The sequence below is a fragment of the Lonchura striata genome, chromosome 2 (genome assembly GCF_050655825.1).
Source record: "Lonchura striata isolate lonStrDom1 chromosome 2, ASM5065582v1, whole genome shotgun sequence".
Taxonomy (NCBI): Eukaryota; Metazoa; Chordata; class Aves; order Passeriformes; family Estrildidae; genus Lonchura; species Lonchura striata.
The window spans coordinates 90772317-90790239 of NC_140704.1; the positions used below are offsets into that span (position 1 = coordinate 90772317).

Consider the following 17923-nt stretch of genomic DNA (forward strand, 5'->3'; position numbering starts at 1 on the left):
AATTTAGGATAAATTAATAAAGACACTAATAACTATGCTTTGGTTTTTGTATTTTTTCAGTAAAATGTAAAACTTATTTTCAAGAGAGCACTGTGCAGTAGTGAATAGTTGATATCCTTATTCATGTTAATTGCCCAGCTTTAATTTCATATCACTGGAATTCACTGAAACTGTCAATCCAAATATACTAATTCCAAACATTATACATGGAGCTGAAACAAATGGTGAAAACCTTGGCTCGTAATATATAAAGTGCTTTAGCTGAAGGAGCCATTGTGACAGTAAGCAGTGTGTAGAGTACTGTTTGCAGATTTGAGGAGCATAAAATATGGCATCCTCTAGGAAAGAGCAAGTGTTTGGGCTTGTCTCTGGATGAAATTCACAGTTATATTTTCAGATTAAGTCAGTAAAGTTAGTGCAGTTTCCCAGGATTTCATCTAGCACGATCTTGCCCAATATATCTTTCATTAGTTGAGTTCCCCATGTCTCTGGTAAACCCTGCTCAGAGAAAATTGTCAGCAATACGTGGAATTACAAAAAGTGTTCACCAGCTCTAATTATATTTTCTCTCTTCTCTTTGCAATAGCTTTGGGCCAGATAATGCTTTATGTTGATGGCATGAATGGAGTGATAAATCATAATGAAACCATCCAATGGCTGTACACGCTTATTGGCTCAAAGGTAAGACTCTCAGATATTCTCATTTTATATGGTTTTGGTGTTCTTTAAATGCATTTTACTTTTTTTATGCTTTTAGGGTATAAATAGACTGTGTGTTAGACTCTAAAACATTCCATAAAATTCTGTGTGGAAACCAGGTCACACTGAGCTGTTAATTCTTTTCTACTGTTTTTATACTCTTTTGTCAGCACATAACTCTGCTCTTAAAAGCAAAGATGCCCTCATTACTGTCTGTGCTGCCATTGCACTTGACCATGGAGAAAATTTTTCGGTTTTGTATTTGCAGTTCCCAAGGCATTCTTTGGAACCCCTCTACTCACCATTCAACATTGCTCAGTTCTGCTGAGCACTGGGAGAAGACAGTTGAGAGGGACCTCCTTCTTAAACTAGAATACACACCTACAGCAATCATCTAGACCAAATGCCCAACAGCTTCATTTTATGAAGGTCATTGTCCAAATAATTCTGAAATGTTGACAGTTTTGGGACTTCGCCCACTCTCCAGTAAGCCTCTTCCAGTGTTTGTCCACCCTTTCAGCAAAGAAATATTTCTTAAGTTCAAGCCTTCTTTTGCCTGGAGAACCCCAGAAGGGCTTGGATAGGTCTTCTCCAGTGGAATATTGATTTATATAGTGCACAGTCTACCTTTAAGGGCATATTTGCTGGAATTTGAAAAGCAAGCAGAGCACAGTTTCTACTGATGTGCCATTGTGAGGGGCCATACGACAGGTAAACACACAAATACACCCTTCTCCAGCCTGTTGGCTCTTAATAAGCTTTAGGAAGCTTATTAAGGCCTGCCAGGGGCTGCTGCTGCTCTTACCATGCAGATCTGTACATAGATATGCATGATGCAATAGCTAGAACAGAGTATGGAGGCTGTTGTTTACAACTCAAAAGTTGCTATAATTGGTGAAGTTGAATCCGTAGTTTTAGTTGCTAAGAAATTTCCAGGAATGTTTCAAGTGTCTGAGTCACACAAAGTTGCTGCTGGATACTGTAGTGACATAGAGATGCTGCTGCTCTCCCCTTTTCCTCTGATAGCTCTCATAGCACAAGGAGGAAGAGCTCAATGTCCTAAGGGTCCTTTTTTAACTAGAATTTTTTCTACAATGTGCAAACTTCACTGCTGCAGCAGGTTGTCAAGTCAAAGAACAGATGCTGCAGTATTAAAGAACTGATTTATCTTGGGTCAACATACCTATATTGGTAGATAAGTAAAAGTAAGTTATCAAACCTTAGGCTTAAAGGGCGGGCTTCATGATTGGGAAAACATAAGGAGAAACTTTTCCCCCATTGTATAATGTTCCACTGTTGTCTAGGCATTACTCTGAGCCATTTGTCCTTCTGAAACAGGGGATGTTGCCGCAGTTGTAAAAGCAGTGTGAGATGAGAGAGAAACTGTTGGCTTCATATAGATCCTCATTTTCTATGGAACAGATAAAAGAGCAAAAAATGAACAAAAAATACTGCCAAGTCCGTGACTATTTTAATTCTCTAAAGCACATAATGGGAGTGAAATGGGAGAGAAACATGACTGTATTGCTACCTTGCAGATTAAATTCTTTCTAGATTTTCTTTCTCTGAGTACTTCAGCTCTTGGATCCTTAATCTCCTTTCTCCCTCCCCCATTTCCAGCCTGAATGATTATCTCCATGTCCTGGCTCAGTGCCTGCAGCTGAGGAATGCAGGCAATGTGCTTTGAATAGTTTGGTTTCAGGTAGCATCAGAGTTGCTTTTTCATTATTCTTCGACTGTCTTGGAGGAGATCTAAGTCCCTGTCTGTGTGCCAGAAGTTAACCGAAAGTATGGCAGGCTTACTGTCAGTGTGGTGGGACAGCTGCTTTATTCACTTAAAGGTGGTTTTGACTTTCTGTGAAAAATGAAGCCCTGGAATTTGCAATGCACCTACAGTCTGATTTTCAGCCCTGCTATGCTGGTGCCTTTTCCACGGCAGAGATGATGAAAAATACATTGTTGAGCAAAAAAGGAATAGTGAAACTGCCAATTAAGTCTTGGGACAAATCCCTCTAATAGGATGCAGGAGGAACATAGTTATTCAGCTGCCACAGCTGTGACACATGGTTTCTTGCCTTCTCAAGAGATCTGACTGGGTTTAATATACTTAGCAGTGGAGGTTGTTAAATCTCTTCCACTGATATTTTTTATTGTTTTATCAAAAGCTGTAGTAGTTTTGCCCCTTCACTGTTGCTCTGCTCTGTTTGCAAGGGGCTGCTGGCTCTGTCACCCTTGCTCACTTTGAGCAGTGGATTGTTGCATCACAGGGATTCAGCAGAGCACCTCAGGGGCTGGCATGCTTAGCACTGCAACAGCTGTGATTTTGGTACCCAGCTCCAAGATCACTTTATGCACCCACCAATACTTCTGTACAGGGATGGGGGAAAGACATGGCAAATAAAAATTTAAATTAGTGTCAAAGAAGGACTCTAAGCAGTTTACTGAAAGCCTCCCCAGATTTTTGCCATTGTATTCCTTGCTATTGCCAATTCTGCTGCAGTTTTACCCCTCTGAGCATCAATGAACGCTTACATTGATGGGTTATCAGAAGTTGTTGATAATTTTAATGCTATTATCTATGCTTACTCTGAATAAAGTTATTAGGGATGTAGTTAAAATTCCAGTGGTATGACTGCAGTGGCACTGTTGTCATTGTACCAGTTCAGAGGCACCAGCTGCGTCAGAGTGAAGAACTGAAAAGCAGGAAGAAACTTAATCTTAGATGACTTGTTTTCTATGGCACAGAAAGAGCCTTTTGTTGCAGATCAGTATTATATAAGTATTATATAGGTACTAGATTAGAAGTGTGATGGTAGCAGTACCATTCTTTAGTGGTATTATGTGGAGATAAGAGTATTATTGGCACATCTTAGACTCTTAGGCCCACTGCTGGTTGTCCAACCATAAGTGACCACACCAGTGTGTGGCAGTGGGCTTTCACAGGCTGCCTGTAGACTGCTTTCCAGTCGTCAGTGGCTGATACATCCCTGGCATAAAACACTGGTGGCATAATCCCAATTTATATGTACATTGCTACTATTTCATCATTAGTTATATAGGCAGCAATTCAATTCATCAGTGGTTCCCTGTTTGACAAAGCATTCAAGTATGTACTCAATTATGGGTGTATGGTTACATGCTGTTGGCTTCCAGATAGCTTTAATACATAACTGAGGTCAGCAGTGAGCTGCTGCAGGCATGCAAAAGAGGGCTATAGCAGAGCCAAGGCTCTAACCATCTTATATAAGCTACAAATTATGTAAATAGGAAATAGTGGTGTCAAACAAGCTTTCTTTTAGCATTCAGTGCTAGCATGGGACATTTATGCAAGAGAGTTTGGTTCTTAGAAGACAAAACTAGAAGTCAATTGAATGTTAGTTAACAGTGATTTCAGGATTGCTCCCCAATTTTTATCTTAAAAAAACAAAACAAAACAAAACAACTGACCTGTCAAGGATGATGCCTTAACTGGTCACGTGCTGTAGCACTCTTGTTTCAGCTTCACGCTGCCTGGGAGATGATATTTCACCACTTTCTCAGTGTTTCTGCTACTTATACTTTACTGCTCCTGCAGCTGGAATTATGTTTTTGTGTTGTATTGCAAATATATTTAGGCTGGTTTTAAATGGATTTGAGGCATTTGTTTATGCTGGCAGCTGGCGCTGGAGCTCTTTGGTGGATCAATGGCAGGTAAATGGTGATAACTCTTGGAAAATTTCTCTTAGCCAAAAGAAGGGGCACCAAGTTAAAGACATGTATGTATTAAGCCATATTAAGTCCGTAGACTGTATTTCTCATCTGTAGGCATGTACAAGTTTTTATATATCTATACACACATAACAACTTTTGTATGTGTTGGTAATTCCTCTGACCTAGTAAGAAAAGGTGTACAATACTTTTAGTGTATCAGTGCTTTAAGGCCTCCAGGACTAGCTATTGACTGTTTACAAAAAGTATGTTTCTGGACCAAACATCTTGGAAAAAGCATAGGAGCTTCCATGTATTTTCTCTATATCTCTATATCTAGAGAAGCAAATGTTTCTTTGCATCACAAACCTGCAAGCTTTTGCCAATCCATCTTACTTTTCAAAGCCACTTCTAAGTCTTAAAGTGGACCAAAATCTGAGTTTAGTTTCACCTTTTCTTTCCCCCTGTTTTTTACTGCTCCTGATAATGATTATTTTTTTCCATTTGATGATCCAGGCTGTTCTAATTTCCCCCAGGGGAGCTAAAGCCCCTTTTTGGCATTGTTTTCAGTGGAAAATAATCCATTTTCAAAGTAGTGCTGGGTAACCTCAGAAGACAGGGTGGAATGCTGGGCCCAGGCTGATACAACGAGGTTGATTAAAGATTCCTATCTAACATATTGTTTTAATTTTTTTCCTACTTTGCTTCTGTCTGAGTCCTAGATTGCAAGGTTTACTACAAACTTTAACTATCAAGTTGTTCCCTGTGCCTTGTGTGAACATTTTGCTTGCTTTGGTATTGAAGAAATTACTTTCTGAATGTTTAAAAATGTAATTCTGTCAGAAAGAAGCATAAAAACATATTTCAAAGCAAAAGGAAAAACAAAGCCCAACACATTCAGCTAGAACAATGTAGTTTTAGTGGGTAAATTTATTGATTGCAAAAGGAAAGTCATAGAATCATAGAACCATAGAAGTGGTTTGTATTGGGAGGGTTCATAAAGATCATTTAGTTCCAGGCTCCCCCTGCCACATGCAGGGACACCTTCCACTAGACCAGGTTTCTCAGGGCCCCATCTACCTGGCTTCAAACAAGTGCATTAGAGGATGCTTTTTCTGCGTGGTGCCAGGGGCAGGTTAAAGCATGCATGTGATTGGTAGTCAGTTTATGAGAATTTTGAGAGAAATAATATTCTTATTCACAAAAAACTGTAAATTATTTTTCACACAAATGAGTCATTTAAGGTATGTGGAGGTAAATGTTCAGTCGAAAAGCTTGACTAAATTAGTCTCCATTTCACAAGCCATTTATGCCTGCGCTATACTGAAGACATAAGCAAAGTTGAGAATACCATAACCTGATCTTTTCCTCAAGAAGTTTGTCACCCAATCTTGTGTAACTGGATTTTAAAGTGGGTCTTCAAAAAGTGGTTTGTAGTAATGGAGAAGCTTACAATTCTAGGAGGATTAACAAATATGACCAAAATCAAAATAGTAGTATTAGTGCTACCAAGCCCAAAGCGTGTAGAATGAAATCACTGCCAATGTGGATGGTATACCCTCTTGTTGAGAATCTTGGAAATACTAAGTATTTAGATTTCATTCAATTTTCTGGTCATATATTTTGAAAAATAGTTGTGTGTATAGATGGTCTATTCATATGCCCAATTTTTGTGAGCAGGAGATTGTGCTGTAGAACTGCAGCAATTGTAAGTGCAACTGTAATTCTTTATTGCTTTATTCTCAATGTGATTGGAAGGTGATCTAGGAACTTTGGCTAGCTAAAAGAATTAAGAATCCAGGAAAAATCACACAGCTTGGGGACCTGCTGTGATGAATTTTACATATTTTCTTCCCAATCTGCTGCCCTGATGGTTAAGAAACCTTCCTGCAGCTTCTGACATATGAGATGCCCCATACAATTTGAGCAGAGGCTACTTAGATTGCATCATTGTTCTCTTACCTCCAGCCACAACTCTGTCAAGCCTCTAGTTTTGTTCTGTTTTCAGACCTAAACCAGGTAGAAATATTAGCTGGGTATCAGTCTTACAGGCTCTCTGTCTCCTTTGCTTTCTGGAAGGGTTCAGAGCAAAACTGAGATCTCCCCTCAAAGCCTAAAATTATTGCAGTCTCGCCCATGGGCTGCCCTGCACTCAGGATGTTGGGCTGTGGTGATCAGGTACTGTTTTCAGTTCATGAAACCCTGAACATTCATCTCAGCATAGCAGCTGCCTCTTGCAGTTAATCAACTGTGCATTTGGCCATTGAACTGTTGTTATGGAAATGGTATGGCAGGGAGAAACAAAATCGTGGTTTTACAGGAATTTTCCTATTTTCTACTTCTTGAGGTCTTGAGCCTATGCTCACCCAGGCCACCAGAGAGCTTTCTTCCTCTTTCACACAGAAACTGGATCAGCACTGTTGCATGAACTGAGTTATTTTGCATTGTATTTAATTAGTGCTTTGAAGATAAGGATCAGGATGTTGCAATAAACTTGGAATAGGATATACTATCCAGCACAGACTGTGTTAAACACTTACTTTGGTCTCTCCAACTCAGCAGACAGACTGCTGTGAGTGCTGCTGCTTTTTACCAAACATACTTGTTTGGTAAGATTTCAAAGTCCTTCCATCAAACATAAAAGTAGCTGAGTCCTGCAGCACTAACTATTCTGTAGCTCCATCTGTTGCATTCACTTACGAGTATTTTGGAAGGATGAATACACATTTTTCTGTGTTCAGAATGAACTCTTGTAGATTAAGGAGATACTAGAAAACACACAGTTCCCTCACAAGACATCAGAGATCTGATTTCAAATCGTTTGAAGTGGGGAATGAGAAAATGTAATGATTAACTGCCAGCAATATGGCCAAAGCTCAGATGCAACTTTTCACTCTGTCTTATATGTTCAAAACTGTTTAAGAAAATGTCGGGTTAGAGATGAGTGAAATATGTCCAACTATTCCAATAAAATACCATGCATCTATGCAGATGTGCAAACTTCTTGTTGTGAAGGAAAGGCAAGAAGAGAAAAAAAAAGCAAGAGTTATAATAGAATTAGGTGGGGTAAAAACTGAAAAAGAGCCCTAAAGTCAGTGCTAACTTTTAGGATTGCCTTGGTCTCTCTCACTACAGTAGTTCAGTGTCACAGGCCTGTTACCATTCACATTGGTGAGCAAAGTGTTGTGCTTCACACCCTAGCTATTAATATCTATATGAATTCTATAATAGATTAATTAGTTAATTAATAATATATTAATATCTATATCTGATATTAGCTCCTAGTATTTTCTGACATGCATTATGTCCAGCACTGCAGTGAAAGGAGAAAGTACAGTTGGCAAGTTCGTCTGTATTGAGGACTGAGACTGAAGAAAATGGAACCTACTTTTTCCAGCGTGCTTGGAGCCACCAGTGGGAAATGTCTTTGGCAAGAAAATCAATTGCCTGACTAAATAAAATAGAAAATAAGTTGTCAGGTGAAACCTAATGAAAAAATATAAGAGAGTTGCTCTAAGGATAAAAAGATGCTAGTTATAATCCAGGCTTATGGTATACACATGAGATTTTGATGCATATCTAAATGCAGAAATCAATTTGGCCAGTATAAAGCACATGGTGGTCATTGTGACACACCTTTTGAGAAAACTTTGTTATAATTTTTCAGGGTAGAAATATCAGTAATCCTAACTCAAGAGTTTAATAAGATGCATTTTCAGCAGTGTTTTAAAATTAAAATAAGCATCTGTGTCTGCACCTTTTCTGGTGCAGAAAAACACCTTTTCAGTGTTCTGGGAACACTGTTTCGTGAACTCTGGTGCATAATGCTTCAGTTTCCAGGGTTGCCCATTTTCTGGTCTTGTTGCTCTTAGGTGTTAGAGTGATGTATCTTTTATGACAATGGCTGTGGTGCTTGGCAGAAGGCATGTGGGCTATTAGAAAGTTTAGCTGGACGAGCAGAGAAGACTTTTCTGGTGTTCTGATGCACAGTCACTGAAAAGTCACTGAACTCAAATTTATTAGCTCAGACCTTTAATGACGGTCAAGTGATACAGTTTTCTTAATCTATAGTCACAATAAGCATTCGCAAAACGTCCTATAATGCTGGCAAATACCTTCTGTGTCAGTCATTCCTTCTTGCCTTCACTGACAGGACCGTGTCAGTGGTATGTGTGGTACAGGACATAGATCACTATGAAATATAAGAAAATGTCCTCTGAGATTGTCTCAGTTGGTTATAGCACAGTTCTAATAGCACCAAAGTTGTGGGTTCCATCCTTGAATGGGCCATTCATTTAAGAGAGGGACTTCATGATCCTGGTGGGTGCCTTTCCATTCAGAGTATCCTGTGATTCTGTGGTTCTGTGAAAATGCCCCATAGTGAATGGATATATTTCTACATCTGAACTGTGTAGGGAGACCACTGTAAGAAACAAACCTGGCATCCAGATCTCCTGAGTCTTAAGTGTCTTGAATTTGAGGCAGAGCTTTTTGGTTACTCTGCCAGTAGAAAGCAGCATATGGGGGTGGAGGATTGCAGTGGTAGTGCTGAGAAGACTCCTGCACACCTATAGAGAAAGGAGGTGGCCAACCTTTTGCGTTCCTGAGTAGGTGTTAACATTCTGGGATTTTATCACTGTTAAAGAAAGGGCATTATGGTGAATTTTTACTTATTCCATCAGATTTGAAGAATACAGGTATTCCATCCTTATTCTAATAGAGCTTTGAGCTCAGTTTACATATTTATCTCAAGGCACTATGATACTTATTCTGGGACAAGCAGAGTTCAATTAATTCATAGGATGTGGGTAGGATGTTTTTGTTAATCATTTAATTTCTCAAACTGTTTGTAGTAAATCATTACCAAATTACTTCTTCCTCTCATCTCTATTTTGATGTTTATTGAATTATTATTAAAGATTTTTGAGAACTGCACAATTGGTGTGGATCCTTTTTACAGGATTTTGATGAAATTCAGGAAGAGTTTGCATGGAAGTAGTAGGAATTCCACACAAAGTCTCTTCAAATGTTTGTGCAAGGATCTCTTGCTTCTCCAAAAGTATGTCTTGAATCTGCTGTGTACTCTGCAGCTGCTGCAATGAGACCTATAGGGCCCATCTTTTTCTGCAGAATTGTTCTGCTTAATCTTCTCTCTGTTATTGTCCTGAATGTTCCTCTTTGTAAACAGAAACTGAATAACTATATACTTCATTGCCTTTATTTTTCCTCTTAAATTCATCCTAATTTTCTTCTTAAATCAGTATCTGTCCTCGTTCCCATATATATAGTGCAGTAGTGGAATTCTGCCTGCAGGAAAGGAGGTGGTATCCAACATTTTTTGCAGCGTCATGTAAACCAGATCTGAGACAGTTCAGCCAACACAGCAGTTAATATACCAGTGTTTTGCTTGTAGCTTAGCCTGGAAGAATGGCCCAGATAGGGAGAGAGCTTTTACTCTGGGAGACCCAGGCTGAATCCAGCTTCCAGGCACATTCTTGAACCAGTTTCCAAATCCCTTTTTGCCTTGGTCCCTCATCTGGAAAATTGGTATTTGGATTTTAGAGGCCTGGAGGAAGAACATAAGGGAGTAGAAGGACAGATTATATGTGAAGACAGACAGGTAGGTAAAAGTTGAACCTGATACTAATTGTTACCATATCTGTTCTTTTGGCATCACTCAAAAATGTTTGTCATTCTTTTATTTAGAATAGTTGGTTTTTAAAGCAAAACCTACTAGCTGAATATACTTGGATAACAGAAAAAACTACGCTGTATCAAAAATGGAAACTACCAAAACACACTTGATGGCTTTATATTCAGCATGTAGTGCACCTCAAGGAACCTCTGAGTTGCAAGCAGCTCAGGTATTACACAGGACTCGTTGTGGTTACCTTACAGATTTTATATTGGTCTCCTCAGTTACAGGACTTGTCCTTAGGAAGAAAAAGGTCTCGTAAGTTGTGTATGTGGACATAAATTACTTTTCAAAAGATCAAAATCAAAAGGAAGGTTCTTCAATAGCTTTTCTTTCTTCCTTTTTTTTTTGATCCCCACAGTCCTCTAAGAGTAGTTTATACCATATAAAGACTTTTCAGAATAATTTCCAACATACCAGCAGGTTTTCTATCTGGCTCCCATGATACCTTGAAATGAGCCTCATCTGGGCATGCTGTGTACTCTCTTCCCATATTCTGGCCCTCTTTGATCACAGCAATTGAACAAGAGTTCAGATGCTTCCTGGTTTGCCCCCCTCTATCTCTCTACTATTTTCTCTTTTTGAAGACCACATTAATAAAAAAACAAGAATGTGATTTTCAATATAAAATGTACTGTTAATACCTCAGCCAGCATGGAATTTTTGTGGATTGGTCCCTTTTATTTTTGAATTTCCTCTTCTTATTAGAAGACACACAACTGTAGAAATGCATGGTTTGTCTTTTTAATTTCCAGCAGTGCGTAACTGCTTCTTTCTTTAGCTCAGTAATAAAATTAAAGCAACCTCTCAGAAGTAATTTTTCTCCACTGCAATTTAAAAGTCAGTGTGTTTGTCTAAGCTTCTTATTGTTATGATTTTGGAGGGAAATTTAACACTTCTCTAACTTACAGTTTGAATGCTTCTGCTTCCCCAAGCTTCCCCATAAGCTTTGCATATGACACAGGGTTTCTTGTAGAAAAGAAAGAGTGAAGTGGGACAAGAGACTACTGCAGCTATTAATGTATGGAGTTGCTTCAAAACTGTTAATCCCTGGGGACTGTGTTTTTGTTCATTGTGTTTTCCTGAAGGTATTAAATACATAAAAATTATATTAAATATATAATGTATATTATGTATATTAAATTTAGCAAAATGTTTTACTCTATTTAGTAGAGAAGATAGAATTCCACTTAATAATTTTGGCTCCTCTGTGTCACTGACACTGTGTAGTTTGCAGTGCTTTCTGTTCAGGTAATATTTTTCTTTTTCTCATCTGCAGTCTAAGTTCCACAAATACACACTCTTCTCATGTTTGCTGTTTCTTGGGCCATTCTTCCAGGCTCACAGGAACTGTAGGGCCTTTTGCAGTAAAGATTGTGCATGGCTGTAGGGGGAAAGACATGTTACACCACCTGAAAGTAGGTTTGCTTCCAGGTCTGCACTGCACACATGAATGTCTGTAATAGCTGTAGATGCAATAGAGAGATTTGGGGCAAACTTGCCCAGAATCGTGATATACTTCTTCTTTTGTCACTGGTCTGCAAAATTTTCCCTTCTTGTTTCCTTGTCATCCCCTTCTGATGAAGGGATGCTATGTGAACACCCAAGTTCAACTTTTGGATCATTCATAGTAGAGCATCAGACAAAAAATGTAGATTCACTACACAGCAATTGAAGGCTGTGTTAAAGACACATTTTTACTAGGGTGGCTTTCGTATAGGAGCAGCAAAGGCTCCAAGGCAGTCCCAAGACATTGGGCCATGGGACAGGATCTGAAAACTGAGCACAAGATTTTCCTGATGTCATCATATGATGTAGTACTACAGTTACTCATCTTGGAGGTTGTTTTGTTTTATTTCCCTTCTGCTCAGAAGGGTGGGTTAGGATTATTCATCATCTTTGGCTAAACCGACATGAAGTTATGTGGAACAGATGTACAAGACTTTACCTACAGGTCTGAATAGTTAATCCCAGTCTGCACCATTTATGATGCTGTGGATGTTATAGCACTGGTAGCATCCTGACACTTGAGCTATTGGTTAGTTATAAAAAATAAATGAAGCCTAAACCAGCATTCTCATTACCATCCTTTTCAAAGGATGTCTTCCAAAGTTTTTACAGTAGGTTGCTTTTCATCATAGAAGTAAGTTGCAGTCTGAGAGGGAAAAAGGGAAACATTTCACTCATTGGATGTCCAGGAAGTTCTAGTCTTTCCCTTTTCTTTGAAACCATGCTTTTGATTTGTGTATCTGAATTAATTTAAAATCCTTCTTTGTCAATGCAAATAATTTGTTTAAATGTCCTGTATCTTTTGAACCAAAGGGAAATGAAAATTTTAGACTAGATATTGATACCTCCTGCATCCATCTGAGGTTCCAGGTTTCCTGCATGGACACATGCAGATAAAAGCTAACACAGTTTCCCTGACTGCCCTGGAGAAGCAGCATCCTCAGTGGTGGCCACCACGTGCTTGACAAGAGACCTGACAGGATACATCCTGTACAGCCAAGATACAGAAAACACTGCAGCTGTTCTTGTGTAGAAGGAAAAAAAAAAAAAAAATCAGTGAGGGGAATGAAAAAAAGCAACTTGCCTGTTCTGCCTTAGAAAAAACATCCCACAGCACCACCTAGCAGGCACAGATGGATATGAAGAAACAGTGCTCCCAGGAAAATACAATGTTGAGCTTCAAAACCTGCTTTAAAACACCTATTCAAGCTAATACCTAGCACAGATGATTGATAAAAACTGAGTTGTGCTGTCCTTCCCTCAGGCAGATGGTATCCTTTAGTTTTGGATATTTGTAGCTTAATACAGCTAATTAATCTCTCTGTGTGTCTAATGAAATGCATTTTCAGTTTTGGGGTATTTTTGTAATTTGGAGTTTTTCTCTTTAACTCCATTTATTTCTAACACACCTAGCTTAATCAGAATGATGGCATTATGGAATTTTATGGTTTTGTCTGCAATCAGTCCAAGGTGCTGGGGAGGAATTACTCAGCCTGCTGAGGAATACTGCCAGAGCACAGATTCTAAAGAGGCCAGCAAGCACATCCTCATCCCACTCCCATGGCAGGGAAAGATGTATTATAAAATAGTTAAGCTGCAGCTGCTAGATGTCTCTGTTTCTAAAAGCAGTGGTTTTACATGTTTGTTTTTCTAGGGGGCTCAGAACATGGAGCTTTCTTTTGAGCTGCAAGTGTAAAGTATTTATTTGTGATTCTATAACAGCCTATTACCTCTACTTTGATTAATTTTGTTCATCTCTAGAGCTTACATAGCCTTTTATTCTTCATCCTGCCATCCTAAACAGGCACAAATAAAAGGCTCTGGCAATACCCACTTGGGGGAAGCTGTCTAGGAGATCGAAGGAAAAAGTCAGGGCTGCAATTAAAGACATGCTTTCAGAGCATGAGTTGTAGCTGATTATGCTGAGCCAGAGCAGCACTCTTTCTCCTATGAATTGTGCTGTGAGTATATGTGTACCAAAAAATATTACTCAGTAATTAGGAAGGAGGAGTAGGACTTGCAGAGATTTTTAGTTTGGCATAATGCATTTAGTTTGATCTGCTCTGCTACTTAGAGGCAATACAAAGAGATCTCTGGCAGCAAGACTGAAATACAGTCCTTTCCACGTTCTGAGATCTTATTTTCCTGGTTAAAGCAGGTCTATCAAGACTCTTAATTTGCTCCATAGCATTGGCAAAACTGTTGTTGTTATTGTTATTAAGAAGAAGAAGAAGAAGAATATTCAAGAACTGTACAACTAAATCCCTATGTGGAAATTTAAAATAATTCTTTCAAATATTTTGATACATTTTGCTCTTATAAAAAGAAATGTGCTTATGTAATAACTTGGGGGGTGGGAATGGAAGCACCACCAGAAAAACCCAAATGTTTTTCAGGTGTTTTCATGGTTACTGTGGTAATATCTTCCATGCCATTCACATGGTTGCTTCATGTGAAAGCCTACCATGAAAAACTATCTAAAAGCAAGCAAAATTACACCAAAAGTAAGAGTTCAGTGTGATTTTAGTACTCTCAATTAAGTCACCTCCTCAGAACCTGTACTCCACTTCATTGAAAAGGTCAGATCTCAACTGCATTCACTTTTGGCTAAATCTATAGGAGCTATGCCCATCAGACATTACACAGCTACTGCAGTGCATTTCAGTTGAGCTTTCTTGGATACAAAGGATCATGTTCTGGAGTAGTTTATTTTACTACTTTTGTTAACTGCTGCCCCTCATTAGGACATCACTGTATTTACTGATTTTGTCTGCAGTTATTCTTGACTTTAGAATCTGTTGTGTTTAGCTCAGGAAAAAGAAAGGGTTGGGGTTTTTTGTTAGGTTCCCCTGCCCATCCCCTACCCCACAGTCTCCTCTCTGTCCCTCTTTACTGCTCCAAAACAACAGCTCAAAACTGATCTATGATGCAAGTAAAATCACTGCTGATTATGATAACTGCTTCTGTGGGTTCAGCTCTTTGTTGACCCTGGCAATAACTTGGCTAAAAACTTTTCAAGTTGCAGATGCTGAATAATTCTTAAATACTGTATCTGAAGTAGGTTTCATTCTGATGAAACAAAAACGGAAATATGTGTGAAACAATGCCACAAATAAAGGCACATCTCACTGTGCAGTAGCTTAGTCAAATGTACTTAGTCTTTAGGTCCAGAACAGTGCACTAAGGGTCAGATGAAGAGAAACACAAACTCTGGAATCTAATCCCTTGTCCTGGTCACTGCTGCTGCAAACCTACCTATAGCTTGATAGCTACAGCTTCCTAGGAATATACAAACACATACTTGACTTCAGTTACATTGCTGTTTGGTGTTTCTAGGCTTGTGATGACATCTCAGGTGATTTCAGATGATGCTCTCTTGCACTTCTGAGACTCTTTTAACCTCACTTGGGAGATAAGCCCACTTAGTCCAGTCTTGTCTTTGAGCTGCACATCCAGATTTTCAGAAAAGTAGGCTACAGGGAGACTACACATGCAGATGGGTTAGTTCAGAAGCCATGCTGGACCTGTCAGTTCTGAACATGAGCTGCCAAGCCTTGAATTCTTTCCATAGCTATGTTCCAGTTCTGCTCTATAGAAAACATGTTTCTATCCCTTTCTGTCTGCTGTCAAACTAGACCCAAAGTGAGCATTGCTGTTACTGTTGTGCTGCTGAGGACCTGAGACACAAAACCTGTGAGTCATTGGAGGTTCCTCAGCAAACCACTCAATATTCTCTTAAGTACTTGAAAAAATGTTGTTCATTGAATATGCAATTTCACAGATATTTACTGTAATCCGAGACTACACCTGGTGTCCAGAGAACTACTTGGATCTCATTGCATAAAAGGTCTTGTCTTCACATGATAGATGAACTGAGAACTACATTTTGGGCATATGTATGGATATTTAAGTCTTAACATCGTGGAACTGCTTTGTTACACTGAAATTAGGTATATCTCTGTGATCGGGTGAAAATAAGCATTAGAGATTTTTTGTCCCTTTCAATATATGTGTGTTTGGGGGTTGGTATGGGTGTGTGAGGGAGAGGTAGAAAATAAGTTGCAAGTGCCATGCTTTGAAAAATAAAGAATATTTTAAAATAAATATTTAAGAACCGCCATTTTTTAAATTAATGGGTTTTATATCTGTTAATTTTTAGCCACGTTTAATAAATTAGACACCGTCCTGGACAACCAAGTGTAGGTGGCTTTGCAGAGAGATCCCTTCCAACCTCAACCCTTAAGTGAATCACCCAAATGTCCTTCTTTTTCTGCTGTAGTGGTACCCACATAGTTTATACTTTGAGAAAACTGTAAAAAGGCAGATCTTTTTTATAACAAAGGCATTTGCTTTTAGTCAATCTACAGTAGGGATCTGGACATGGAGGTTAGTGAAGCTGAAGTTAACTTCATCTAATCTGCAGACCTTTGGAACACAATTGAACATGCATGTGGTTAGAGTTAAGCCCGTATTGGGAAGCCTTTGTCACATCACCAGAAGTGCTGTATGGAAATAATTCCATTTCTCTTATCCAAGCAGGAGTCTGAGGAGTCTTTTTCCAACTCTGTCTCCTTTCTAAAGAGGCCAAGTGATTCAAGAACAACCATACATATTTTCAGTTTGTATGTTTATTTGATTTGCTGTAAAATTGAGGGTGGATGTGATGAGTGGTTGATAAAAGCCAGAGGAAGAAGGTAGTTTGAGACAGAGGAATTATGTTATTTCTTTGAACACTAAGATTTGTAACTCTTAAAATATAGTTACCACTTTAAAAGAAGAGAGAAGCCAAGAGTAATATAATATATCCTTGCAGTTGTCCACCTGTATGCAGAAGTTGCATACTTGCTAGCACTTATAAAAACCAAAATTGAGAATAGCTCCATCTCTGTCCTCTTCTGGCAAAGGAGGGAGTTAGAATAGAGGGACACTGCTAGGGCTGTGTAATTAAGCAGTGCCTTCGCTGATATGCAGTGACTTGTGTCCCCATAAATCAGGTTTCTGCCACTCCCTTCAGAAACCCACCATGTGGTTTATTACATTTTTGTTTTTATGATTAAGTTTTTTGGATTTTAAAAAAAAAGCAACTAGATTTGACTGATAATGAGAACTAGATTTCAGGATAGTAGCCTCTTCCAGATTTGGGATAGACAAACAGATGATTGCTGGAGAAATACTACCACTTCTGTTATGTTCACATGTCCCCCAGAAAGTATCTTTATTTATTAACTTTATCTGGCAAGTTGTCCAAAGGTAAATAAGTGGTCTGGTTTTGCAGTCAAACCTCTGCTTCTGAATTTCTTTTATGCTTGATAATACTCAGAAGTTTGAGAATAGAGAAAAATCTGCAGTCTATAAGTACAGTGAAACAATAGTGCTTTTATCATTATAGTAATATTATTATACTTATTATAATAATAAGTATATATATACATATATATATACATATATATGTATATATATACTTTTTACATATTCTTTCAAGAAGAATTTGTGGTGCATTTGTCCCATGGTTTGATGTGTGATATTTGTTCTTTCAATAGTTTTATCATTTCAGTAGTTCAAATAATAGCATTTGTTTTTTAGGATGCTCAAAAAGAATTAACAATTGCTTAAGAAAGATGTTGCAATAGGTAATATTTAATAATTTGTTGACATGCTATCTTCAACCATTTCCACACCCTTTATTCATAGGTTGTTATGATTTTGTGTTTTTGCTGTTGAAATGTCATCTATAAGATTGTGCAGTGTCAGGAAAGGACTGCTAACCATTTCATTAAACTTACAGTTGTTTTCAGGTGAAGTTATTTAAACACAGGCATAGTTTGGGTATTTAATATGAGTATATTTTAATGAAACTGTCGAAAGAACAAATTTCACGTGCAGAAAACCACATAATAATAATAGAGTAGTTTTCCACTGTATTTGCAAACTCAAATAGTTTTTTCCCCTAGGGTCCTTGAACTCAACCTTGATATCATTTAAACAGGACATTTCCAAGGCCACTAACTCTAGCAAGTTGTTTCACAAGCAGTAGAACTAATGAAGCAATTTATTATCTTTGTTTTCCTTCTTCCTTGCTTTTTCCTTGCCGTCCCACATGCTCTTTGTGGCTCACTCCTGCTGTGTGTTCCATGCCTGCTGGAACATGTATTTTGTGCAAATGGCAGCCTGCAGCATGGCTGCTGGAAGGCTGAGGACTGAGGACTAATTTTCTAGCTGTGTCCTTTAAAAATGACTGAAAACTTCCTTTTCTCTTATGAGATTGCTGACTTGGAGTCTTTTGTAATGCCTTTTTCAACTTGAGTAGGAATGTAGCTCCATTACTGTCAAGTA

The 17923-nt window shown here is 38.4% G+C and overlaps 1 protein-coding gene across 15 annotated transcripts in view; it reads left to right on the forward strand.

Moving 5' to 3' along the window:
• The window catches only part of FHOD3 (formin homology 2 domain containing 3), a 368504-nt gene that overhangs the window by 218767 nt on the left and 131814 nt on the right, over positions 1-17923 (forward strand). For all 15 annotated transcript variants that reach the window (XM_085573656.1, XM_085573657.1, XM_085573660.1 and 12 more), the window contains exon 6: positions 587-681. In XM_085573656.1, the coding sequence (XP_085429782.1) occupies positions 587-681 (95 nt within the window). The remainder of the gene's footprint in view (positions 1-586; positions 682-17923) is intronic.